Source organism: Anopheles ziemanni, chromosome 3 (assembly GCF_943734765.1).
Source record: "Anopheles ziemanni chromosome 3, idAnoZiCoDA_A2_x.2, whole genome shotgun sequence".
Classification (NCBI taxonomy): Eukaryota; Metazoa; Arthropoda; class Insecta; order Diptera; family Culicidae; genus Anopheles; species Anopheles ziemanni.
In genome coordinates, this window is record NC_080706.1 from 11,744,568 (window position 1) to 11,764,114 (window position 19,547).

The 19,547-nt window shown below is 45.8% G+C and overlaps 2 protein-coding genes across 2 annotated transcripts; both read left to right on the forward strand.

Annotated features, from left to right (window-relative positions):
• The first annotated feature begins 1,219 nt into the window (after positions 1-1,219).
• Positions 1,220-9,535, forward strand: LOC131284069 (GIGYF family protein Gyf-like). Its single transcript, XM_058312924.1, has 8 exons — positions 1,220-1,936; positions 2,288-2,443; positions 2,520-5,187; positions 5,825-6,404; positions 6,492-8,347; positions 8,423-8,497; positions 8,584-8,738; positions 8,979-9,535. Exons 1-8 carry the CDS (start codon positions 1,328-1,330, stop codon positions 9,102-9,104), a joined length of 6,225 nt encoding a protein of 2,074 aa, XP_058168907.1. The 5' UTR covers positions 1,220-1,327; the 3' UTR covers positions 9,105-9,535.
• Positions 9,536-11,793: 2,258 nt separating this feature from the next.
• Positions 11,794-18,045, forward strand: LOC131287075 (phosphopantothenate--cysteine ligase). The gene is made up of 3 exons (XM_058316092.1): positions 11,794-12,023; positions 16,015-16,243; positions 17,189-18,045. The coding sequence occupies exons 1-3, from the start codon at positions 11,895-11,897 to the stop codon at positions 17,776-17,778; spliced, it is 948 nt and encodes a 315-aa protein (XP_058172075.1). The 5' UTR covers positions 11,794-11,894; the 3' UTR covers positions 17,779-18,045.
• The last annotated feature ends 1,502 nt before the right edge of the window (positions 18,046-19,547 follow it).

Below are 19,547 nucleotides of genomic sequence, written 5' to 3' on the forward strand. Positions count from 1 at the left end.
AACAGCCACCGGAGGATCTTAACGTTAAAAGCAATTTGTTCGTTTTTTTTTAGTATCTATTCAGAGAGTCGGTTTGGATCGCGTTTCTCAGTGAAACGCCCCTGAAATGAATAATGCATATATAGACTGGTAGAAAAGATGCTTAGGTTTTTCATTACGCTTTTCAATGTGTTCCTCTTCTTGCGCGTTGTGGCGATCAATCAATTGAAAAGTGATTGAACGAGCATTGATTAGATAGCGGTAGGTGCAACATTATTTCCATAGGTAAAAAGCCTTCGTTTAGGATCTTATATTGCCCCTTGCAGAGAGCGAGATTTCACATAGTTCAGATTTAGTAACATATTTAATTTAGTAACAGACAAAAACTGCATGTATAGATAAGCACATATATGTGTAGATCATCATAGAATATACACTTTACTGTAGCGTGCATCAAACGCAATCTTGTATTCATCGTAACCTTTGTAAAACCATGTACTTATACCAATCATACAAAAGAGAAGAATAATAAAGACAGCATTCATGCATAATGCCTCTAACTTGCGATCGTACTCTGTTGGGAAGTTGGTGACGTATTCCTTGATTTGCTGCGTGAGCTTCAACTGTTGTTCACTAATCATCCGATCGATCACGCGATCGCGCTCTAATGTTTACAATTGCAATCAATTGGCTGACCCAAAGGAAAAGGCTGCGAAAGGGATGGGGTGGTTGTGAAGGAACTTTTACTGAACTTTTCTACAGCCTTTATTGCGTTTGTCTTCTTTCCTTATCTTTCTTTCGACTGTCGTGCAAGAGCATTGATTTCGAAATATAAATCTCCATCTATGTGGACGCGGATTGTTTATTGTTGGTGGTGCCGCAACAAGTTTTAATTAAAGATGAGAGAAATTTGAGAGCCACTTGGTACAAATGCGAGTGCACGTCGATTGATTCCTAATTGGTGTCCATTTGAAATGTCCTAATTTCGATTCTATTTTCTCGTTCCATGTGGCGTCTTCCTCTCGTTCCATGTTTGGTCCTGATGTTGCTGGATGCCAATTCAGCAGCGTTTAGGGGAGTGACGGAAGTAGTGGAGTGAGTGTCCCCTTCACTCACCGAGCCCTGGAAGCAGTCGAAGTAGGGGCGTGCAAGTTCTCTGGAAAGCAACAGCCCACGTGCAGCTAACAAGCGTCCTACGGAATCCAGCGAGAATCGCGTTTCGAATCGTTACAACAAATAACTGACGGAGACGGCGAAAACAAGGGCCAACCTTTGCACCACCAGCAGCAATACCAGCAGCCGCGGGAGCAGCACCAGCAGCAGTAGCAGCAGCGGAACCGCAGCAAGAATGGGTGACGCGATCAACTTTGGGCCCGCTTGGTTGCGCAAGGTGGCATCCGATAGTAGTACCACCGGGGCCGGAGGTAGCCACCAGAACAGCAGCAACAGTCACAATAGCCATACGCTCAGCAACAGCAATAGTAGCTCCATCGTGAACAACAGTGGTGGTGGCGGGGGTGCCGGATTACATCATCATCCGCACCATCACCACTCGCAGCAGTTGCCGCCGTCGTCGCACTCTTCGTCGGCCACCCATACGCACTATCTGTCGCATAGCGCCAGCGCCAACGCTATTGGTAGTGGTGGTGGTGGTGGTGGTTCGGGAGCCTTCTCCACAAGCCCGAACGGAGGTGGCGCTGGGGGCCCTGGTGGTGGTGGTGGTGGTTCGGCCAACAATGGCACCGAGGGAGGAACCACAACGACCACTACTCGGTACGCGCTGGCCGAATTTCGATACGGGCGTGAGGAAATGCTCGCCCTGTTCGAAGCGATCAAAACGATTAAGATGCCAGAGTTACTGGTGAACTACAAGAACTTATTTGTGGAGAAGCCGGAACCACCGCTTTCGCTGACGCCCGGCCCGGAGGAGGAGCTTGCTTCCGAACCGGATCCACGAGTGAGTTCATTTTTGTTTATGACCCTTTTCCAATTCCTAATGCATGTGGATTAGCAGCTTATTCGATCGGTTTCCATCAACTTAGCTGTCAAAAGTATCCCAACGGTTTCTGGTTCGTTATATGGCATGCTGCGACCTCCCTTTTAACCGGTCTTGTTTTAAACGTTTACTATGTTTATTTTTGTTGGAAACCGAAGGCATGAGCTTTTGGACTTGCATAACACATCATACGTTCACCACTGAGGAAACAAAGATGTGTAAAATACATATGTACTTAATTTTACTAAACAGTGGTTTGAATGGACAAAAGGATGAATTGTAAATATTGGTTTTATTTTTATTTCTCCGTAGCGTACTTGGCCCTCGAGAAGTATTTCGCTGGGGATTCCTGGCCGTGGTGCCCGTGGAGGATCGGCTGATCGTGGACGAGGACGTGGCCGAGGAATCTATACTAGCTACCAACGGTCGACCTCTTTCTACGACGACGAATCCAGAGCTGTAGGGAGAGTAAGTACAAGTGTGGAAGGCGGACGGAATAGAATGGAATTTAATTTCTTTCAAATTGTACTCAATTTTTCTGCAGGGTGAACGACCGTGGCTGGAGCGTAACGGCACTGCTGGCGGTCCCGGAATACTGGGCGGTGGAGCCGGTGGTGATGTGGAGTGGAACAGCTCGTCCTCCAGTCCACGGAAGGAGTACGGTTCGCGAATCCGGTCGACGGGAGGCAGTATGGAAAGCTGGCGTCGTTCCCGCACGGACGACGATACCACCAGCAACAGCAACGGCATCGGAGACTGGCGTTCGGGGGCAAGTAGTGGCGGGGGCATCGGCGGTGGCAGCACCGGGAGCAGTGGCATCATGCGTGAAAAGTGGACTCGCTCCACGAGCTGGCGCGACGAGGATAGTTCTTCGCATGGGCTAATGGAACGAGGGCTCAATAGTAGCAGCGAGCGTATGATGTCGGTGCCAGCCTATAAATCGCGCCTATCCGGCGGGCTCGGTGGTAACGATCTCAATTCTTCATCTACCGGCGGGATGATGCGCCGCCCGAACTGGGACGCCGACGAGCTACCCGAATGGGCGACGGAAAACCCATCCGATTTCGGGGGAAGTTTCGATGCGACCGGCGCGTTTCACGATTCGGACAATGACGGTGAAGGTGGAGGTCGCTTGGAGGGTGGTGATGAATCGTCAAACGGTGTTGGTGGTGGTAAGCATGGTCAGGTAAAGCATGATGACCGCTCGTCGAAGGGCGGCCGGCGAGAACCGAATGCTTCCACGAACGAAGGTGACGCGCCCATGAAGAAACAGCCCCCGCAGCATCAGCGTGATGATGGTGCAAATGAAAAGGAAACGGAAGGTGGCATGGATCCGATGAACCACGTCGGTGACAATACGGTAGCGAAGGATAGGAACGCGCGCGGAATTGACGATCCGAGCTGCTCTCCTTCGGCGCAACAGCAAGAAAAAGTGGACAACTCGGGGATGGAGATGCGCTCCAGTGAAAAAAACACGAAACCGCAAGAGTCGGCGGGTGGTACTGGAAAAGGTCTTTCGTCTTCGCGCGAATCGATCGAATCTTCCGTATCGTCGTCTTTCGGAGTTGGCGCAACGTCGTCTTCGTCGGCTGCTATTGCCGGTGCAGCAGGAGCCGATTCCGACCCTCGGAACAGCTCTCCGGCGTGGCAGAAAAACAACAACAACAACAGCACTGATGGATTGGGTGGTGAGGCAACCGCGAAGGGAGCCGCAACTGGTGTCGGGTTAAGAGAAAATAGTGCCGAAAGCGATTCGAAACCCAATCTATCGCAGCGCGATATGAGCCAAGAGCCGAAGAAATCGCCCTCCATTACGAGCATCGATCGAATGCAAGAAGTTGCGGACGATATGGTGGCGCAGCTGATACTGGATGATGAATTTTTGCCCCCGGATACTGCCGACCCGTCGGTCATATCGTCCATCGCAGCACGCGGCGGTGGTATGGCCGGGCCCGGTATGCCCGATAAGTCGCCAATGTTTGGCATTTCTGCTGGAGGAGGTGGTGGACCGTCATCCGCTGGCTCGATGGGAGGTGGGGCCGGCGGCCTACCCCTGAACATGGTCCACCCGAAGACTCTACAGGCTCCGATGCAGCAGCTTTTTGGTAACGGTGGAAATATGTCGCGCGTCAACCCAATGCTACTACCGGATGCCGTCGCGGTGAATCGGGTGGCTGCGACGGGTGTGGCTGGAGTTAACCCCATGTCACAACTGCATCACCTCCTCGGTGGTCCGGGGAGCCAGGCGCTTGGGGTGGACGTTTGGTTCTACCGTGATCCGCAGGGTAAGGTGCAAGGCCCATTTCCGGCCCCGGAAATGACCGAATGGTACCGCGCGGGGTATTTCGACGATTCGCTCTCGGTGCGGCGAGGCTGCGATGAAGTTTACACCACCCTCGGTACGCTCGTTGCCATCTGCGGAGGGGCCATTCCGTTCCTTAACTCGATCACCATACCACCGATCAAAACGAACGTGGCCGCCGGTGGACCTGCAAAACATTCGCCTCAACAGCAGCAACAACCACCCCAACCAAACTCTTCTGCGCAAGGACAATCTGGAAAGGTCGGTGGTGGTAGTGGTGGTGGCGGTGGAGGAGCACCAGGTAGCGGGGGAGTCGTTTTGCCTTCACCAAACCAACAACAACGAGATCCCGCTGGTCAAGGAGGCGGAGGTGGTTCGCATTCGAATCAAAACCTACTGCAACAACAACAACCTTTGCTCCCCGGTCAGGCAAGAGGTGGTGGAGGAGGAGGAGGAGCTGGAACAGCAGCTGCACAAGCTGGCGGCGGGCCAAACGTTCCATCGCCAGCGCTGCACTACATGCGCCAGCAGAATCTTCTGTTGCAGAAACTTCAAAGCACTGAGGGCTGGCATTTACTTACGCCGGAGCAGCAGAATCACGTTGTCTCACAGCGGATGAGTCAGCTGATCACTGCCGATGGAATGGTGGGTATGATGTCTCCCTCCTCACTGGCTGGTGGAGTGACAGCACCGGGAGCAGGTGGCCAGCACCAGCAGCAACCGGGGTCCAGTATTTTCGGCGGTGCCCCCGTCGACAGTCAGGATACACTAGTCAATCTAAAGCTTCGGGAAATGCAACAGCAACATCAGCAGGGCCAACCACCCCAGCAACATCAGCAACAGTTTTTGAAATTACACTTGCCGGAGTTTGGTCAGTCTCCACAGGTACCCGGCGCAAGACCTATGCTAGGTAAGTCAGCTAAAAGATGTTACAGAATACAGAGGAGATTAAACACGAAAGCAGTTATTTCGTTGGTCAAATGTTTATTTCATTTAACATATTCAAAGACTTTCTTTTATGGCGTAACGACCGTCTTCGGTGTCATGTCTGCCCATTAAGGCCTTATTAGACTTTTTCACCTTGGGTGCGTGGATAATCAGTCCTCTCGTCGTACACAGGGGCGGACAAGGTCTCGGGTGCGATTTGAACCCACGCCGTTGAGGGAGCACGTCGGCACTCGTGGGACAATTGTCTTACCGGCCTAACCGCTCGGCTGTCGCAGACCCCCGCAAAATTTCAAAGACTACTTCCATTTTTTTGTGGCTCCTGTGTGATATTTCCGGTTGAATATTTGACGTTCAATTTACACAAATTCATTCATCTGTGGAAAATATGTGCCCTTGAAGCATAACATAAAGTACAAATACAGTAGAACGTCCGGAGTGTTCGGGATCCCCGATCATCAAATTCCACAGATAATCACGGCTCTTAATACAAATCTGTGTCAGATTACCGTTTTCATTTGGTCACAAGTGTTAGTAAGATGATTTAGGACGTTCGTTGTATTAATCACTTTTATTTTGTTTCTTTATCCCTCCCCCCATAGGTAATATGAACGTTGATCCGGCTGGTCCAGGCGCTGCGGCAGGACATGATCTGGCTCAGATGATGCATGGTCTCAACTACAATCAACTGTCTGCCCTGCAGCACCTTGGCCCGCTGAGCGGAAATAATCTGGCGATGCCACGCGCAGGAATGCTGGGAAGAACCGGTGCTGCTGGTCCCGGATCCCAAGGTCCTCCACAAGGGCAACCGCAGCCACCGTCGGTCCAACAGCCGCAACAGCAGCAATCGCAACAACCTCCCGGCAAACCAGGCGGCGGAGGTGATGATCCGATACAGTCACTATTTATGCATTTGTCGCTGCACAAAAACCAACCCCCGCAGCAGCTCCCACTCCCACACCAGCAGCAACAACCGGCCAAATCGGCCGCAGAACTGATGGGAACACCATGGATGCAAGCAACCCAGGGTGGCATCCAGCAACAGCAGCAGCAAGACCAACAACAACCGCAACCGCAGCCCGGCATGGTGCCTAGAGGACCCGCTTGGGGTGAACTACCACCACCACCGACGAGTGCCTCTTTTGCTTCACTCATGCAACAACAACAACAGCAGCAGCAGCAACAACAGCAACAACAACACCAGCAACAACAACAACAGCAACAACAACAGCAGCAACAACAGCAGCAGCAGCAGCAGCATTTACAGCCTGTTGCTGGCGCCGGACATCATCCACACTTGTTGGGTGCACCCACAAATGAACCGCAGGCCCCTTCCGTTGTCTCCCTCTTTAAGCACCATCAACAGGTGGAAAAGCAGCAACAAATGGAAAAGGAGCATTTGCAACAGCAACAGCAGTTGTTGCAGCAGCAAATGCAACAGCAACAGCAGCATCAACAGCAGCACCACCAGGACGGTGTGCTGGGGCAACAACAAAAGCATCAACATCAACAACAGCAGCAACAGGCGACCGCGCCTCCTCAGCATCTACAAGAGCAACAGTTGCAGCAACTGCAACAGCAACAGCAGATACAACAGTTGCAAGAGCAGCAGCAACAGCAGCAGCAGTTTAACCAAAAGACGGTAAAAGAAGCTCACAAAAAGGAGAGTGGCGTTGTGAATGATAACTCCGTTCAGCAACAACAACAATTGTCGTCTGGTGGTGCCAAAAAGCAAACCAACAAGCAGCAAGTCACCAACAGCAACCACGTGGATGTTGATGATAAACCATCCGCAAACGTGACGCAACAGAATCAAAAGCTAAAGAAACCGCAAAAAAACGCTGTAGCTGGTGGGAATAGTAGCAGTAGCAGTTCCAGCAACGGCCAAGCAGTGAATGACGACGAGAGCGATTTCATACGAGTAAAGAATGAGATGGAGGAGAAGAAGCGTCAGAAAGAAATGAAGAAACAGCAACAGGAAGAGCAAAAGCGTAAGATGGCCGAGGAGAAGAAAAATCAGGAAGAGCAGGAAGCCCAGAAGAAGGCAAAACTGCTAGAACTGCAGCGCCAAAGCTGCTTGAAGATACAAGAGCAACAACAACAGCAGCAGCAGCAGCAACAGCACTCGCCGCAGCAGCAGCAGCGTAAGGCAGTGCCGGCGCCGTGGTCCGGGGCAGTGGCGGAGATAGCCAACAGTGGACTGAGCTTGGAAGAAATTGAAAAAGAAGAGCGCGAACAGCGTGCACTGATGGCTCGACGTGAGCAAAACATTCGCGAGCAGCAGGAGCAGCAGCAGATCCTCGAGATGCAGTCGCAAATCGATGGTAAGCTGAAGTGGAACGCTCAGAACCTGAAGCCGGCCAATGTAAAATCGTTGCTGGAAATTCAAGCGGAAGAGCGTGCTCGGGAGAAGAACGCTGGTACAGCACCATCCGGCGGATTGACTGTGGCCGCGATCGCAGCCCAACGAAAAGGTGTGAAGAAGGATGAACCACTTCCAGCCAGTGTCCTGCTGGGAGGAGGAGTTGGTGGTGGGCCTGGAGGAGTTGGTAGTACTGGTGGTGGTGCAGCCGTCTGGCAGATGCGTGGTGGCAGCAGTTTGTACTTCAACTCAACCAAGGGATGGGGTGGTGACAACGGCGAACCGGGAAACCCATCCGGTGCTTCCGGTGCTGGTGGAATCAGCAACAGTGTGAGTTCCGGCGGCTTCTGGGAGGAACCGACGCAACCCACACTAGCTGCGGCTGTCGCCAAGTCTGCACGCAAGCAGCAGCCATCCATGGCAAACTCGGTGGCTTCCGGTGGCAAACAGCAACAGCAGCAGCAACAGCAGCAACAGCAGCAACAGCAGCTCCTGAGCAAGAGCAAAACGATGGGAAGCATTTCTACTAGCGGATCGTCGACGGTGAACGCGGCGAAACAACAAAAGCAGCAGCAATCTGCGGCTGGCGTAGCGGGTGGAAAGGGTAGCTCGTCGTCGAATGCTAGTAAGAGCGCTGGAGCTGCTGGTGGCAAGAACGGTACAGCTGCCGGCGGTGGTGATAGGAAGAATATGAACGAGCAAACCAACGAATTTACCAGCTGGTGCACCCGAGCCCTCAGTTCATTGAACAGCGAAGTCGATAGTAAGTATTGTTTCAAAATCCCTCGTTCGTAGTCAAAATGATGTATTCATTTTGTTTGTTGCTTCCTTCTTTCAGTTCCAACGTTCGTTGGGTTCCTGCAGGACATTGAATCGCCGTTTGAGGTTAAGGATTACATCCGTGTATACTTAGGTCAGTTCCATAAGCACCTATCGCACTTTGCGTTGATAGTTGAAAAAGATGTTTGCTCCGATGCTGACTTCTTCGTCTTATTGCAGGAGAAAATAAGGAGAGTTCGGAATTTGCGAAGCAATTCCTTGAAAGACGCTCGAAGTACAAAAATCAGCAGCGCCAAAAGAATGCCCACATCGATGACATGTGTAAACCAGCACCGGCTATCAATCCATCATCAAATGATTTCCAAGAAATCAAGGTAAGGTAATGAATAGGAAAATTTGTTCTTTTTTTCTCTCCACTCATTACTTCTACACAGGATATTGATAGTTTAAAATTAAAAAGAGATCCATTTTTAAAGAAAAAAAGCATTTGAAAATCAGTAGATAGTTCTAAATCCCATATATCCCATAGAATCTGTTCCAATGGAACGACTAACGAACGCGGCTGTGTATTTCACGAATGTTTTGTTCTTAATTTTTCATTTCTCTTTCCAAAGGGCAAAGGTAAGAAAGTGAAGAAAAACAAGATGACTAAGCTCGACAACCGAATCCTGGGATTCTCTGTGACGGCTGCACCGGATCGTTTGAACGTTGGTGACCGAGACTATGGCGACAATGTCTAATTGTTAAGTAACAGCACGTGGTGAAGAACTGTACAGTCAGAAAGCATGGGGCAGGAGCATGTGTGTGGGAGATGTTTGAAAAACAAAAACAAAACGAAAATAGGTGCACAATGCAGACAAGTAATATTCGGGGTGCTATGCTACTCACCGGACAAATTCGAACTGTAATTTGTTAACCGAAAGCGTGTGTAAACAAATGGCATACTAAGATTTGATAAGCAAATCTTCTTCGTAATTTAAGCCAAACGACGAACGATGTACGATGCTTTTTTCTCATCCTGGTGTGGTAAAAAAATGAAATTTGCAATTTGGGCAAACTTCTTAAAGCTTGTGTGGGGATACATTTTTGAACCATAACCTTCTCTAAAAATAACATAAAACGTTTAATGTTTGTAAAGAGAACGAATACGGCGACTTACAGGAGGTGAAATGTTGAAAATGGCTCCGTTTTTGATAGGTTTTTATTGAATGCTTCGAACCACAATAATTCTTTAAAGCTCTTATGGGAAATGTCCTACATCATGCTTTTTTTTGGATCCTACCTAGAATCATCGATTTTTTCTTCATACGTGTCATACGTGTCAATTGTTTTAAAACAATTTTGGATGTTCAAACACGAGTGAAATGTGTTTCCTTAGCTGGTAGGAGGTCCAATGCACTCTTTACTGCTTGATTGATGTACGGCAAACCTTCCCAAACGTGGATGAGTACATTGTTTGTTGTTGAGCTTGTATTAAAATAAAAGTTGTTATTACAAATGAAAGCAGCCGTAAGACCAGGATCGAGTGAACCTATCAACCGTCTCTTCATTCATAGATTTACGAACATGTCTGTTCAAGGAGAAATTGTTTAAGTGGAGTAAATGAGTTATTAATTTAGCGCCTTCTAAAGGACATCCTTCATTATGAAATAAATCTTAATAAAACCTCCGGTAATACGTGGTTTAGAAGAACACTGCCGCACATGTGGATGATACAACAAATATCCGCCGCTACAACATGACTTTGAGGGTGTATAAAAACCCAATCGGCACTCCGGGCACCAACCGTCGATCGTCACTAAGAGGAGCAGGACATTGCAGAAGAAGCTAATAGAGAAACAAGCAATACAGTGCTTCCATCGTTGAGCTGTTGGAACAATGAGCTGATGTTGTTGCTGCGCGCGAACCTCTCGAGGAGAGAAATCATAAATGAAGTTAAGATTGCGTCAGTGTAAAATAAAACACTCATTGATAGAACTTAATAGAAAGTGTGTGTAATCATACGTTCACAATGATACGGAGAAAATAAATGCAAGTAGAACACAAGTGATAAAAGGGACTGAACTATTTCAATGCTTGAGGCGCAAGTAATAAGCCTTGCATGTATTAAGGTAGTAATGATCAAGCTCATTTGATGCACATTATTAATGCAGTTAAATATGTTACGTGTTTTGTTGGTGTATTCCAATTTTTGTTTAATGATTGCATATTCGGATCGAGTAGAACTCCTTTACTCTTTTTGTAGCCACCTATCATTATCTTCAACGGTCATGATATACCGTTAACTTGTGTATTTATTTATTCTTTTTACTACTAAAAAGCAACGATTTCCTACACAGGATTAATTAGAGGTGAAAGAGGCCACCCGGCTCAAAGCCTCTCTAAAACCTTTTTACTACTACTCCTACACAGGAGATCCGGATTGCAGTAATGCACCATAATATTGCATCGCTTACCAGAAGTGAACGACAAATAGTATCAGATATCACAAGTTTTGAATAGGAATTTGGCAAGCACAATATCGGCAATAATAGCTTATATGAGTGCAGCAAAAAGGTCACGCAGCATTTGTGAACCGAAGACGAATATCAATTCTTCAAATCAACAACATTTACTTGAACAATAAAGTACATTTAAAAGTTCTGTATATTTAAACTTTACAGTATAATAGTATGTTTTTGTCACGTGCCGTCACCCTTTTATTTAATGATGGATGTTCATACAATTTTTTCGCTAACATTTTTTTCATTTTCCCTACCATAGTTTTATTTTCTAGTAAACGGCTGCATACTTCATTGACATTATTTTTTTAAAATCCTATGTGTCAAAGGCGGTTTGTCAAAAAGGCCATGCAAGATCACACCTGACATATCAACTCACGTTGGTATGCAGTTAGATTGTCAGTGAACAGATCGGCCACAGAAGTGTACGGTCATTTCTCAACATATCCGTGCCGTAGTCGGATTGCATGTACGTGAAGTTCGTAGGTGAAATTGCAGCCAAATCATACAGGAAATCCTCCCAACCTCTTTCGCAATTAGAGGCGCGGTGTTTGCGGTACAAAATTTGTACCTTACTTGTTTTTATAAGTGGTTAAGGCTACGTACTCCGCGACTGGCAGTGAAAGAAGCAAGCTGGCTAAGTGCCGAGTGCAGTATGTGCTATTGAAAGTTTTCTTTTCGTACTATCGGAAAAAGTGTACTCTCGAAACGACGGATTTGATATTTATAAGATTGAAGTCGTGCCGCATCTGAATCATATCCGTGAAATCAATCTCATCAACGGTACTCAGCTCCTAAGTCGTACCAAAATTGTTTTTGCAAAACAAAAGAAAATCGACCCCGCATCATTATCATATCGCAACCGTTGTTCCTGAATAGAGAGGTCCTGAGACGGATGTAAACGTTGTCCTAGCAGTGTTATTTCCCTGCTCATCGGAAAAGTGGGGTGTGTGAGAAAGTTTCGCTTTTGACATCGGCAGAGGAAAAGACACACGATTAGCAAAAGATCCTGCCGTGTGCCTGCGAACCATGACGTCGCACTGGGAGGACTTCTACGCCACCCATCTGCCTCCGAACTGCTTCGAGGATAATCGATCCCTGCTGAAGGAATTCTGCGACCGTCACTACAAGCTCAAGAGTCACATCGTTCTTGTTACGGTAATTGTGGTTTTACACTGTTGCATTTGTCCATTTTTAAATGTAGTTTGTGAGCAGGTAAGTTATGCTAAGAAAGGAATCGAAATGGACGAGTACAGTTATGGCTTCTTTTACAGCGCCTGAATGGACCGAGTTAAGCATGCCTTTAACAGAGATCCAGAACGATGCAGATTCGAATGCATATTGGCAGTCAAACTTCGTCTGCTCAATACAGTACAGTAGAAACAAGATTACATCAAAATAGCATTAAAATGTGCTAGAATCCTGATTGCATTAACGTTTTTTCCGTTGTGTTCGGCATTAGGTGTTACTGGGTTATTCATGAGCCCGGCAGTCTATTAAAATGTCATTTGAATGTTTTACTCTTTCCCGGTTGGGTATGAGAAAGGACACTCGAATGTAAGCGAATTGGTCGGCCACAAATGAAGTTTTCCGTTGCTGAGCGAATACGAGTTCTTCTGCCTGCTCTTTTCTCTCCCTTGTTGTATTAATCTATCCTTCAACAGGTGGTGACGTGAACATTCGATGCGATCCGAAGGAATTCCTTCACGGAATGCACGGAATCGGATTATTAGCATTAAGTACATGGACGGGGCATTGGGTTTTTTTTTCTGAACAACCCTTTTTAGGCATTTAATGGCCTGTCGCGTGATGGTGATGGTCGGCGACTAGTATAAAAAAGAAAACTATGGAATGCATGTTCCTCTTCATGCTGCTCCGATGAAACAGGCGAATGTTTTGATTCTAAACATTCATTCTATCTGGACGTTGATTGTTGGCCGATTGTGGCGCGTTGCAGTCCATCGATATGCCCATGGAATGCAGGATCATTATCGCCTAAGAAGGGCGTAGCTTTGCGGTTGCCTTTGGTGGAGCCGAAATTAGATTGCGTTCATTCGATTTGTGTGGGTGGAATTTTTATGAATAAAACATAAACACCTCCCTGTTTTAGCCCAGCCGATGGCGGCTGGCCTCGCCGATTCTATAGGACCATAAACGACACGTAATCGGTGCAAGATTCCCCGGTCCAGTGGTGGGCTTGTCGGACGTAAGACGATAGAAAAGGTGATAAAGGTCGTGTACTCTCCTTTCGTGGTCCTTTCCTTTGGGTTTAGCCGTTCGGTGACAAAAGGACACTTTTACAACTGTCGATTGCATCCAATATGTATCCACCTGTCGATGGCGTTCGGTAATAAAACTGTGTACGTGTGCGTACCTAAAACTTATCCAGAGTTCCTGAACGATTTTCCGAACGAGAAACATGCTAACCGAAGGTTCCAATTTATGGCATTTTGTTAGGTCATGGCTGTTATGCGTCCACGAACGAATGGGACGTGGGACCCGGTGCGAAACCCTTTTCCGTGCTTCGACAATCACCGTCTAGAGGTAAAACACAAACCGGCAGGCACCGAGTCAGAGACATAATATTTCAGACCAAGTTCCTTACTTTGTGCTTTTTCTTGGGGCACACTGAAAGATGTTGTGCAACTCTCAACGTTCCCATTGCTAGGGTTAAGATAACGAACACATTTGGTTGTGAATGTTCGTTCTTTTTGCTCCCACTACTTAATTTGACTCGCAAATGGGACATTCCGCAGTGTACCATCTCGTTTCCTCAGCCAAAACTACTTTACTGTTGGGACACTGATTTGGTGTGAACAGGAGAAATTGTTTTCTCAGCCAACTTTTTTCCAAACCTTACTCGTTATCCTTTTTGCCGGCAACGGCGGGATTCGGTCTTCTGTTTCTTGTTGGTTTCTCCCGGGTTGAGCTGGTAAAATAATTCCGTGTTTTTCGTCTTATGAAAACATCCCCCTGATACCAATTCCATCGGTTGCCCTTTGTTTAACTTTAGGATGCTCTATTTTGTTCTTGGTAAGGTTCCCGTGGTTCATAGAACCGCGTGTTGGAAAAATCGTACCTTAATTTATTTCTATATGCAACAATAGATTATTCCAGTTGTAAATTTTTTACATAATTTTTAATATTTGATATTTGTATAATGTAAGTAAAATTCCCTTTCATTTGTTGTTGGTAATGTGTAATATATCATTTATAGTCAATTGATGGGATGAAAAACTGATCCATTTTCATGAAATGTATTTGAATATTTCATTTGCTATTTTGTCCAAACTTAATTCGAATTCAGTGTTCATAATTTTTTTTTCTTGATAGCTTGAATCGTGCTTAAACGATTGTTTGTTTCATCGTCGACAAGATAGCGTCACACCTTAAAAGAAACAAAAAAGTATGTGTTTTGCCTGATGCGAAAGCTGAAGATGAAACCACCAATATTTCTGCCCGAAGGTAAATCCCAGTCACAAATGCGTTGGTCGTAAATTTTTGGATCCGTCTAAAAATAGCTGCCACCTCTGGGGCAGAATGCTCAGCTCGTATGGAGGCTCGATATGTTTGTTTGCATCCCGTGCCATCAACCTTGCCTCCCCCTGCCTTTATCACTCATCCGATTACGTCCGATCCATTACAGTGACCTTGGGGTTGGCCGAGTCCTTCCGGGGATCACCTTTAAGGCAGCGACGTGTTTCCCTTACGTGCTCGTTAATCTGCCATGATTTGCTTGACACATCCCCGTACCCCCCGTTCCTCTGCCCCGAACCACCAATTTGCGATTGGCAAAAGAAAGATTCCATCCTTCCGAACTACACGGTCCCCGAGGGATGAGTAAACGATTTTATCGGTTTATACGGCAGTGTGTAGAAACTAAAATGGAATAGTATGAGGATGGCTTTCGGCCGGCATGGAACGGAATCACCACCCCCGGGTCGTTTTGGGATTTGTAGAACCTACACGTGATTAGGAAGCTAGAGCATGGTGGATAATCCGGGATGAAAGATCTTCGATTTCGTGTCGTTTTGGATGTCCGTGTGCAATTACTTGATTGAAAAAGGACGAACCAAGAGAGAGCGAGAGAGAAAGAGAGAGTGAGGCTATGGACGGAAAATATTGATGGGAAATCAAATTTATGAGCCGTATGATGCATTGCTGTGCGAAATCGATCGACCGTGGTCAGTCTTTCTTTAGTCGAGCGGAATGTGCGATTTATGGATCATATAATTTATTTTGAACTCTCGCTTTGTGCGAGAAATACCACTGACCTACACTGGGAAACATGTGACACTGATCGTTTGTAGGTAGAAGTAGTCAAAAGTCATCTGAAAATTAAAGTTTTTCTTAGGGATTTTAGTTTTCAATTTCGTTTCATTCAGTTTCATTTTCTTTCTGTTATTTATCGACCTGATCGTATATTCGTAATCGCAGTATGGAAAAAATGTACAAAGCATACCAAACAACGAGAGAGATTGAAAGGGATTAAGACTAGTTTAAATAAATAAATAAATAAATTTGGGATACTCTTTCATATCTATCTTATCCCTTAAACCTTAGGTCAAATTCGCGGCTTTTCTAATCGAAAAGATCCGATTAGAAAATACATTAACATTGTCTATTGCCGTACAACTTGTTTGACATTACTTTACATCATTCAGTTAATTGTAAATAGCAAATGTAGCTTAACAACACGTACAAATACACGTATTTAAAGGAGAACATACATAAGGTAAAGTTTGTTGTAGCATATGGATGGTAATGATGCCACATAGTTGTGAAATTAAATCAACATAGGCCTTTTAGCTTACACTTTCATAGAAGGAAATTTGCGAACATACTTCTTAGTTTGAGAGAAAGTTTATATCCTGCGAAAATAAGAAAACAAACGAACATGGGTCCTTCATTACGATCTATAATTTCGTTTAAATATTCAGTAGAATGTTAACCACAACCTTTTGCCAATTTCATGTAGAAACATTCTCCTTGTGTTTTTTTTAAAGCATTCTCTGGGTAATGCGGAGAAAAGAATGACTCCTAAGTGCGGTTTTCACGTTGTTAGGAGGGTACACCTTTTTACCCTTGCCAACCCACCTTATTTAATGATTTCATTTCCTTCTTTCTCCGGTTCTTTCCTGCAATCCAGTCCGGTGGCACGACCGTTCCGCTGGAGCACAACACGGTCCGGTTCGTGGATAACTTCAGCGCCGGCAACCGCGGATCCGCTTCGGCCGAGTACTTCCTCGAGCATGGGTATGCCGTCATATTCATGCATCGCACCAAATCGCTGGAGCCGTTCTCGCGCCACTTCACCGGCCAACAGCTGCTCGACATGCTCGAATTGCACGAGGAGGGCATGAGCACCACAATTACCGGTAAGTTCTTGGCAGCTTCAAAATATGTGTTCTCTTTTTTATGTTATCGACGTTTATGGGTGTTTCCTAAAAGATAATTACATGCAGTCAAAATGTTTAAAATCCGGTCAAAATGTGAGGCCATTCATGAAATATTCCAAAACCTCTAGTGCAGTTCATTCAGTATGAACCTTCAGCAACTTTCAGACCATGAATGTTTTCTAAGTAAAATGAAAGTTAAGGAACATATTTTCAAAGAGTGTTACTAATAGTAAAAACGCATTTTCTCAAATTTGAGCGATGATTATTTAGGAACATAACACAGGTTTCTTCCTTGGAAGTTTACTTACAATTGTAAAAGTGCTTTCAAAAGGTTTGAGTACGCTGTTGTTGTAACGTTAAAGGCGCAAGTTGCGGCCCACCTTACACCAGGGTTGATGCATTGTTATTTTGACCTAGTAGAGCAACTAACAAACCCGCACCGTAACTTACCGTGTAATATGATTACCGTCAATTTTGCTGTGTTCCTGCATATTGCACTTGTTTCGCTTCCCGATGCGCCCTTTTTTTCTTTTGAATAATTTTCCATTCCAAGTTATTCCATCACCGTGCTCTGCCGACGGTTCGATGCGGCCTCTGATAAACGACAAGGTTGTGTTAGGGCTTCCTGCTGATGCTACGCTGTTGTGGATGGGTGCAGATAGTGGTTGTTATCGGGAATAAGGAATGGACATCCTTCGTGCCTTTTCTTTTTTTATGTTGAACAGTTTCATATTTCACGAAAGAAAAACGTACCAATGGCTCATGGTTTTAGTTGCTTCCGGAACAATGTTACTTTCGAAGCAAATATTGTCTAGCTTTTCTTTTACAATTTTAACAAATGGCCAAAAAAACCTTGTGTCAGTTACATTTTAAACTGTGGCAGGTCCAATAATTCATACCTTATATTAATCTTCCTCGCATTAGTGAAACCGGACTCGGTCGATGTGCTGGCACCGGTGCTGGACAAGTACAAAAATGCCCAAGAGACGCATCGTATGCTGTACATCACATTCACCAGCGTGGTCGACTACATGTGGCTGCTACGGGCGGCTTGCGAATCGTTAGCCCCGTTCGAGCGGAATGCGGTCCTGTTTTTGGCGGCAGCCGTGTCCGACTTTTACGTGCCGCAGGACGAGATGCCTACGCACAAGATCCAGTCGGGACATGGCGCTCCCACGATTTCGCTCCAGCTCGTCCCGAAGATGTTGGCCCCGCTCGCTAGCCTCTGGGTTCCGCACGCGTACGTCGTCTCGTTCAAGCTGGAAACGGACGAGGCGCTTCTGATCGCTAAATCGCGCGAGAGCCTCAACAAGTACAAGCACAAGCTGGTCATCGCGAACATCCTGCAGACGCGCAAGACCCGAGTCGTGTTCGTGACGCCGAGCAGTAACTACGAGATCCTGCTGACGAAAGAACAGGCCCTGACGGGGCTCGAGATCGAGGAGCCGATCGTGGCCGATGTCGTCCGGCGACATCAGGATTACGTGCGCGAACCGGAGCAGCAGACGCAATGACCCACGCGATCGACCAGACCCCCGGCGAACACTGCCGGCGCGGTGCAGGTCGATTGTCGCGTAACGATGCCTCACTTCTGCAAGGTGCTGAACCCGGGGCGGAAGTACTAGAAGGCATGGTGGTGAAGGGCATTAGTAGTATTAAATTAGCGATTTTTCGGCGTAAAGCCAAAGACGACTTATTATATTTTATAACTTGATTTAATTAGGCAAAAATACGAAAAGTTTGGGAATTGAATAGAAAGATCGCTTGTGTTTGTTACTTTTATTCGTACCCAGAAAATCTATTTGGAAGTTTTTGGGAGCTCATTGAAAGATGATAAAATATGGACAAGATTTTGTTTATTTGTTCGAAATTGTAATGAAGAGCCGACAAGGGCGCGATTGGCGTAAAGTACACGTCTTGGAGGATCTTTTACACTGCGTTCTATAAATACACATTCCATCTCTCCGGCCAAGTGGATACCCCATAGAATCCCACGCCCTTTTCTCTTCCATTTGCTCCATGTTTGTTATCATATACATATTTGTTTTGTACGTTGCCCAAGGTCAGCATGTTATATTGCAAATGTTGCACATTGTTGTTTCCTGATAAAGATCATTGGTTATTCTAGGATGTTTCCGTTTTGGAAACGGTTCCCTGGATGGCAGGGTGAAGACAAATAAATACCACCAACAGGTACCAAGTCATGCTCGTCTCTTTACAGAGAATAGTGACAAAACATGCCTATGGCTAACCCAAGGTGCAGTTAACCAATAAAAGCACAAACGCATTGGCGTGTATCGTTACTATTCCTGCTAGGCATGCGTTGTTGTGTTTTTCCGTGTGTTTATGTCTGTGGGGCTAAGCGAGTGCGTATGTATGTATGTATGTATGTATGTATGTATGTTAGTCCCTAGAGAAGGATAGTTTCAGTTTTGCCAATAGAGTTCCTAGCCGATGGTAGAAGTGCATTTCGTTTATTTTTCTATATTTGTATTTGTCCTTCACATTGGGCTTCGCCGCTTATCAAAACAATTGTAGCTCGATAGGCTGTGGGCCTCTAGAACAACCTCTTTTTTCCGTCAAACCATCAAATCAAAAGCTCATACGAACGATCCTTCCTTGCTTTGCATGCTAAAATGTTCCTTACCATTGTGGCGTAGTCCTAGGTAGATGTGAGCTGCAGTTCAAGTTAACATCGTTACAGATCGTCACAATCCGTCAGAAACGTACAAGCCGTACAAAATCAAAAAAATTAAAAGAAAAACTAGAAATCGTAGTGTTCGCCCGATTTCCGTTGTCCTTTTACGTTAGAAAATCGTGACCATGGGGAGATCAGGCGGCCCAACACTTCTACCTGGTTAATACTACCTATACAAACCTCAGCAAATTGACTAGATTGATTTACACGGTGAGCATCCACAACGTAACAAAATAAATTAAATCGTAGTGAAAAACAGTTCCAACGGTAGTCGAAGTCGATTGCAACTAATCGCAAAACCCAAAAATGGTAGTGATATCGTAAACCATTCGATTGTGTAGTATTTTAACGATAGTAGTGTAAACAATCAAGTGGATAAATTTATGACAGGAAAAAAACTAGATTTAGGAAGTAGAACATCATAACATAATAGCAGCAACAACAACAACAAAGAACATGAAAAGTAATACGAAATTATATACATTTATTATAATTGAGATGCATATACATAAACATCATTATACACAGCTGTAGGAATACATATTGTGCCTCCTTTTATAGTTACAAGTAACGAAAGAAACCCTA